Raw genomic sequence first — 8,103 nt, forward strand, 5'->3', positions numbered from 1 at the left:
TCGTGCATCCATAGATGCATCTCAAGTAGGGCCAAGGAGGTGATTCTCCCCCTCTACGCAACACTGGTCAGGCCACAGCTGGAGTGCTGTGTCAGTTCTGTGTGCCCCAATTCTGTTCTCAGACCTGTACTCTTTAATGTTTTTATAAATTATCTGGATGCTGGTGTCAGAAGTGGACTGGCCAAGTTCACTGATGATACCAAACTTTGGGGAAGAGTATCCACACTTGAGGATAAGTTGGCGATCTGGGCCAACCTTGATAGGCTTGCAAGCTGGGCAGATGAAAACCTGATGTCATTCAGTATAGAGGAATGCAAGGTGCTTCACCTCAGGGAAAAAAAATGCATCACACTTATAGGCTCGGCAATGCTACACTTGCTAGCACCACAGACTAGCGAGAGACTTGGGGGTCATGATTGACCACAAGATGAACATGAGCCACCAATGCGATCCTGCAGCTGGCAAAGCAAACCAAACTCTGGCTTGCATCTACTGATGCATCACAAGCAAGACCCAGGATGTCATCCTCCTGTTGTACTTGGCCTCAGTAAGTCTGCATCCAGTTCTGGGCTCCGCAATTAAAAAAGGACGTGGAGAAGCTTGAGAGAGACCAGAGGAGAGCCATGCGCCTGATCAGAGGGCAAGAGAACAGGCCTTACAAGGAGAGGCTGTGAGCCATGGGACTCTTCAGCCTGCAGAAGCACAGGCTCAGAGGTCACTTGGTGGCAGCCTATAAGTACATAAGGGGTGTGCATCAGGATCTGGGGCCCTCGGGGAACACCTGTTCACCAGAGCACCCCAAGGGGTGACAAGGTCCAACTATCACAAACTCCTGCAAGAACGTTTTAGGCTGGACATAAGGAAAAACTTCTTGACCATCTGAGCCCGCAAGGCCTGGAACAGACTCGTCCCAGAGGTGGTGAAAGCACCTACTCTGGACACCTTCAAGAAACATTTGGACAACTTATCTTGCTGGGATCCTCTGACCCTAGCTGACTTCCTGCCCTGGGGGTGGTGGGCTGGACTCAATGATCTTCTGAGGTCCCTTCCAGCCCTAATGTTTATTAAACCTATGAAATATTCCTCCTCATTGATTTACTCATTAATAACTACATTTTGAGACCTGCCAGTGATCCAATTTTTAATGTAATATGGATCATATTAATGCCATATAATGCAAACTTTTAAATTGGAATTCCATGTCATTCTGAGTCAAATGTGGAAATCCTGTCAAAAATAAGGTAAGTCTGGCCATGAAATACAACTTTGGATGAACTCTACCTTGATTTCCCCAAGTTTTTTTTGATAACACCTACCTCCCAAGAAACCATGCTGACAAGCATTACATGCATTTTAGCCTCTAACCTTGCTGTTAGAGTCCAAGTGACCCATCCTGCTCTTTTATCTAGTACTGACTTACTGGTATTTCTAGCCCTTAAATACTTAAAGGGCTGCCATAAAGAAGATGGAGAACATCTCTTCTCTTTTGCAGCAGAGAATAGGACATGGACCAATAACTTGAAGCTGCAGCCAAGCAGGTTTAGATCAGAAATCAGGAAACACTTCTTCACTATTAGAACAGTGAGGCAGTGGAACTGAGTGCCCAGGGAAGTTGTTGACTCCCCATCACTGAAGGTGTTCCAGAAGAGGTTGGACAGCCACTAGTTGGGGATGATGTAGGTGTAGCTGTGCCTGTATTCAACTATGGGTATTTCCCATTCTTCTGGGATCTGCTGATTGCTGCATGGGGCAGGGACAGAATTCCCCCCCCCCTGCTATATGTGTCAGGTTTTTTTTCAAGCCTCCCTCAGAGGCATTGGGTGCTGGCTGCAGCCAAGGCTGGGGATTTTGATTGGTGTGTGCCAATGCTCCTGCAGGGACTTCAACTGGAGGTTCCTGCCTAGAAGGTCACGCTCCTCTACTCAGGGTCAGACTGATTACCTGATTTGGGACCAGGAAGGAATTTTACACCATGGTCAGATTGGCGTGGACTATAGGGGTGGTGGTGGTGGGGTTGTCTTCCTTTGTAGTGGGGGCATGGCCCTCTACCTGGGATCCCTTGAACATATATTAACAACCATTTCCAAAAGCAGAACTTTGGCAGCTGTGGTTCCCCTCCTTTCCCTGTGGCAGGTTAGGGTTTTATGTCTTGTGTTATGTCAGGGTTGTTTTACTAAGAGGTTAGGTTGTGGGTTTGCACAAGATAATTAGATAGGGACGCTCCTGCCTCAGGCAGAGGGTTGAAGCAGGTGACTTGTGGAAGTCCGTTCCAGCCCCACCTCTCTTCAATTCTATGATTCAGTGACATCAGGCTAATTGGTCAGAGTTATTTGGGTCATACTATTACTGATTTTAGATTTTGGAAATACAGTGGCTGTTCTCCATTCCTTTAAAATGTTCCCAGTTTTCCAAAACTTCTTAAAACTTAAAAATAATATCTCTGAGAACTTCTCAGCTGGACCCTGAGATTCCTGAGTGTAGGTCCCATGTGGGCCTTATGATTTGAAAATGTTTGATTTTAGCAGATTCTGTCTAACATCCTACTTAGTTGTAGATGGCAATGTTTCTGTTCTGTACACCATGCCACGGAGCATAGAGACATCTTCCTCCTTCATTCCAGACATAGAACAAGAAAAAAGTGATGTGTGTTTTCTGTATAACCCTTTACACTTTACCATCTGCATCCAGCAATGGACTTATATGTGGCCTAGATCTTATCTATTTCCTGATATACCTTCTCTAAAATCCTGCTGGCCATTGATATTTAACAGACTCCTTTGGCTTCCCTCATCAGTCACCTATGCATTTTAACTGTATCATATGTTCTTTGCCATTTACATCTTCTCTCATATCTTTTCTGCCAAATGTTCAGGTAGTGACACATCAGTAATAAAACATGCAGAGAGAGCATCTATTCTCACTTACTCCTTTCCTGGCAAGGTCCCCACACATTCATCACCCTTTTTAGAAACACACAAGTCAACACACTGCTGTCTCCTGCTAGGAAAGCACCACTCAGAGGCAAAAGTCATAACTTGCCATGGGCAGGGGCAGCAGAAGGAGCTGGTCTTGGGATTCTGCTTTTTATTGCACCCATGTCACAAAGCCAGCTTGTTCCAGATACCCAGGAATCTCTCTGGACAGGAGAAATTGCTAGGTGGGATAATGGCTCTGTGTGGTCTCCTTGCAGTTCCCTGCACAGAAGGGTACAGTAGACTTGTGGGTAACCAATGAACTTCTGTCTTGTGGGTATTACAAGCTGCCCTTCAGGAGACCATGACAAGATACGAAAGCAGGAGTTGTATCTTCTGAAGAAGATCGGCTTGGGAGAGGTAAGGAACTGATATTCTTGGACACTACTAGGAGGGAACAATCTCTCATACTGTCAGTCTGAACCCTCCATTGGCAGCAGGAGACCTAGTCTCACCCTCTGTGGCTCTGAAAAGGCTTGGGCTGCCCTAATGGAGATAGAGAAATTGGTGATGGAAATGCTCACCATCAACAGCAATAGGCATCAGAGCTTCCTGCACCTCTTCATTGGTTAGATGGACTCCCATGCTGGCCAGGACAGAGTCCAGGTCACTGACATCAACTCTGTCATCTAAGAAGAAAGAGAAAACATCAGAATCATCAGCAGTTGCTTCCATTTTCATCTGAGTGTCTTTCATGACATTATTCCTTAGTGTTCAGCCAAAAAGGGGAATCCATTTTGATAGAATGAAGGTGATGATAACAGTAATACTTTGCCTTTCTGTAGTCCCATCCCTCTGGGGGTCTAAAGGTACTTTACAAGCAGAAGATTGTAATAAAACTTGTTCTCAGTTGGAGAGTTAGGAAAGTGTTACAATCCTTTTAGAGTAGGGGACACTGAGTTAGAGACAGACTGAGTTTGTTTGAGGTCATATATCATCCAGTTATTTGTTTCAGTGTGCTGCAGAGGGAGGAATAAAACAAGTTTCCAGGATTCCATATGTATTCTTTCAGTGAAAACACCCTGCTTACTAAACTGTACACTGCCTGATGAGTCATCTGGAACCCATAAAATTCATAAATTAGTGGTGTAACTAAAGGCAAGATGACATATTGAAGGGATTAATGTATCCCTAGGTGTTGGTTATTTATGTTTGAAAAAATCAGTCACATATCCAAGATAGAAGCTCCTTGTCTCTGATAACTTCTGGTATCATACAGAAGTCATTCTGTATCTTTGCAAGCTCAGATGGAGTGCACCATACATTATTCAGCTCTTGTTTCTAATAAAGCAAAAAATGACCAAAGATGAAAGTGGACAGAATGCAGTCTACTAAGAATCCCGTCTATCAAACTGTTCATGGAAATAGAGGGAATCTTTTGTTTCACTACAAAACAGCCACTAGAGTCATGATTAGAAGTTACTTCTTTGCAAGACTTCATGTGAGGAAAGTAAGGAATGTGCATGGTTGTAGGACCACGGCCCCATGTTATAATGTTGGACACTCAGGGACTGGGAAAGGCTAGAAAGAAGGTTAGTGGTATAACTTTTTTTCTGGCCATGCAAAGTAAGTACTATACACAGGCTATGATTACAAGATAACTTAATGACCCTTGCCTTATTCAATGCACTATCTACCAACAATCTTCATTTTATGTTCTCACTTACCTTTACTTGGGGGTGATTTCTGAAGATCCCTCAATCCCTCCATAAATTCTCCTAAGTTCACCTTCCCATCCTCTGCAAGACAGAGCACAGTCAGGGTTATGGGAAATAGCAAACAGGAAGTAAAGAACAGACAGGCAGAGGGGAACTGGGCTCGTGAATACAGTTCCTGAGAGTTGCCACCAAAAAGATACACTGTCATGTAAATTGCTTACAACTTTGTTCTTAAGGCCTAAACGATGGAATACCTGGCAGGTCCACAGCACTGGCATCAGAAAAGTGAAGGCACAAAATTCAAAGGGCCAGATCCTGGTCTTATTGACATGGATGGGAAACCAGACTGATTCCATTGGACCATGTGTCTTTTTATTGCGTAACTCCTCTACACGTACAGTGTCATGAGTTCAAACAGCAAAGAACCTCTTTTTAAGACCCCTTTACAGTGACATGGCTGAGTAAAGTAAATTTACTGAAATGAGAATCAGCAATTCAATCCATTTGTGCCATTACTACAGCTTCACACATTGCACAATCTGGGCCACGGATGTTATTTCAATGGATCGTTTGTCACACCATGTATTGTGACCCTCGTCATCTGACAAAAAATCAAAGTTTGGCACAGAGCAGGAGCCTGCTGCTCATTTGCACTCCCTCACTCTGTACCTTATGAATAGAGAGGATGGGGAACACTAACCGTCAACTGTCATATGTTTCAGGGCCTCCTGCAGCTCCTCGTTGGTTAGGTAGACCCTCATAAATGAATGGTGTTAAGCCCCTGATTCTAGGGACACAGGTGCATGTACTTAACTTGACCTGTGTCACTTCAATGATACTAAAAGTAAGTAAAAAGAAGCATGTGCATGTCCGCAGGACCAGGGGTAAGGTGACAAAGTCAGAGTCAGGAGCTAGGAAATGCCAGAATAGAAGTAGCCATATGACCCTAAGTCTATCTTTTTGTGTAGAATCATCATGAGAGAGACTTGAATTAGATTAAATATATGAACACATAGTATTTCTGCCAGAGGACTTCTGGCTTTTATTCAGTGCACTATGATCTGCTGTCCACCTCTATTTTTACATTCTCACTCACCTTCACTTAAGGGTAATTTCTGGACAGTTCTTACCCCCTTCGTAAATTCACTCACATTCCCCTTCCCATCTGCTGCAAAGAAAAGTAGAGCTCAGAGTAAAAGGAAATGACAGAAAAACACTAAGAACAGGGAGGCATTGTGGAACTGATATCATGACAAGAAGAAGAAAATGTCACAGAGATAACCGAGATCTATCTTCTTCTGAAATGGAAACTTACCCTTGAAAGGGGTCACAAATTTGGGATAAAAAAGTGAAAGAAATGCCATTAAATGGGGCCTGATATTTCTCTCCTTTATGTGTGTATGAGTCTGGATTGACTTCACATGACCAGATTATGATTTGCATTAAGGTCACTTTCCATTGCTGTTATGTAATATAGGAATATAATTTCAGCCCATTTAAAGGTCTCTTTATAATAGAGTGGTTAAAAATTGGCTTTGATTTAATAAGAATCAGTTGTTTCATCCACTGGTTTCACTGATGTCACTCCAGATCTCTACCACCATAAGTGGAAGCAGAATCTGGGCTTGGGAGGTAATTTTTAATGGATGTATTATCTCTTGTATTTATTGGACAGGCACTGCATCACTGTCATCTGAGAAGCACAAGCATAAGCAGGAATTTTAATGCAGCCTGCTAAATTCTGCTTGTTTCAATTCCCCCCACACTTTCCAAACTGAGAGAAGACTGGAAACATCAAGCATCTAGCTGTATGTTTCAAGGCCTCCTACAGCTCTTTGTTTGCATGGCTGTTGAGCACCCCACCACAGAGACCACAGGTTATAGAGATAGATTCCTGGATGCAGACTGGTATTTCCAGGTAGCTTCTGTGCTCTGGATATTTTCAGCTGCCCCTTTGAGTATACATGGAAATGGCTTCTGGGTATAAAATAAGAAAGGCAGCTTTTGCGGTACTCTGGCAACTGTTAAATGGAGCAGCCTTCTTCATCACCCTTCTCTAGTACCATGTTGGCTCTGGAGCTGTCACCAGGGACAATGTCTTTTGTGAAGCAGGGGTGAGGGAGGGAAGCAGGTCTTCTCAAACAGAATAAAACTCAAAATGTTCCATGAGGACTGACAGAGTTGTTTGGGGTTTTGGAGTCAGAGCCTCAAGACAATGTAAGGCAAGGACCAGTGGGCTTAGGAGCAGGAAAGCAGTTTTAATAACAATGCACAGTGTTTTCATTCTGTGATACAAGTGCATGGGAAGGGGCAGGATGGAACAGATGAAACCAGTCACATATCTTAGTTAAGATCCTTCAGCATTCAAAGAAGACAATGGGAATCTTCTTACTGACTTCAGGGGGTGCTGAATGAGTTTCAATGTAACAAAGAGAAGAAAGGGGCTCCAAGGAGAAGGGAAGGGAATTCCTGACTGTCCACTTATATAGGGGCTGAGTTCCCTTACTTGTGGCTAGTCTACCTCCACAAGCTCTGGAAAAAAGCATACATATCCCAAACTAGGAAACAAGGGCAATGGAAATGCTCACTTCTATCTGTGATATGTTTCAGGGCTTCCGGCATCTCTTCACTAGTTAAGTGGATACCAATGTTGTTCAGGTTACTGACATCAGTTCTGTCCTCTGTAAAAAGAAGGGAACATATTGGTTCCTTTCCTGTATATCTAAGTATTGTTCACAGCAACTGAGCTATGTGCTATTCTCTTATGTGCAGCCAGGGTGAGAGTGAGATTTGAACATACAAGGCCACTAATGACAATCCTTCCTCTGCCTTTCTTTTGCCCCTTCTGTTGAGGATGTAAAAGCACTTTAAAGACTGAATAGGTGAGGATAAGTATTATCATACTTTTATAGAAGGGGAAACTGAGGCAGAGAGAGATTTAGATGAACAGCTGATGCCACACCTTGCTAGGTTATTTGTCCAAGAGTTTGCAGAAAATGTGTGGGCAGAACAAGCTGCCTGAGATTTTGGTTCTGTTCTTAGCTAGAAGGCAGAAGTCAGGGTAGATATGCACTTATAGCCTAATTAAATAAAAAATATAGAAAGAATAAGATTTTGAGAACTCAAGCTCACTTCATTGGCATCTGATGAAGTAAGCTTGAGTTCACAAAAGCTTATGCACTCTATGTATTTTATTTAATTAGTCTGTAAGTGCCTATCTACCCTGACTTATGCCTGATGTCAGGCTAAAGTGGTTATGTACCTCTCTTAGCTAGAAGACTATCCTGCCCTTCAGACACTACCTGCTAAGTAATGCCAAACACTTGAATACCATGAGGCACTGCAGATGAATCCAACTAGTTTCAGGTTTATTTATTAGGTCTGAAAAACTTAGTGCTTGCCTTAGACACAACCCACTTTTCTCTTTGGATAACTCTATTGGTATTGCATTACCTTGCTGTTTTGAAGCAGCC

General features: G+C 43.1%; 1 protein-coding gene across 1 annotated transcript in view; it reads right to left on the reverse strand.

Moving 5' to 3' along the window:
* EFCAB3 (EF-hand calcium binding domain 3) overlaps window positions 1-5,391 on the reverse strand; it is a 41,581-nt gene extending 36,190 nt beyond the window's left edge. The window contains exons 1-3 of the mRNA XM_019548522.1: window positions 5,331-5,391; window positions 4,640-4,711; window positions 3,497-3,601 (exon numbers count right to left, since the gene is read on the reverse strand). Coding sequence (XP_019404067.1) covers window positions 3,497-3,601; window positions 4,640-4,711; window positions 5,331-5,391 — 238 coding nt within the window. The remainder of the gene's footprint in view (window positions 1-3,496; window positions 3,602-4,639; window positions 4,712-5,330) is intronic.
* Window positions 5,392-8,103: the final 2,712 nt, after the last annotated feature.

This window comes from Crocodylus porosus, unplaced genomic scaffold (genome assembly GCF_001723895.1).
Source record: "Crocodylus porosus isolate Cpor-Errol unplaced genomic scaffold, CroPor_comp1, whole genome shotgun sequence".
Taxonomy (NCBI): Eukaryota; Metazoa; Chordata; order Crocodylia; family Crocodylidae; genus Crocodylus; species Crocodylus porosus.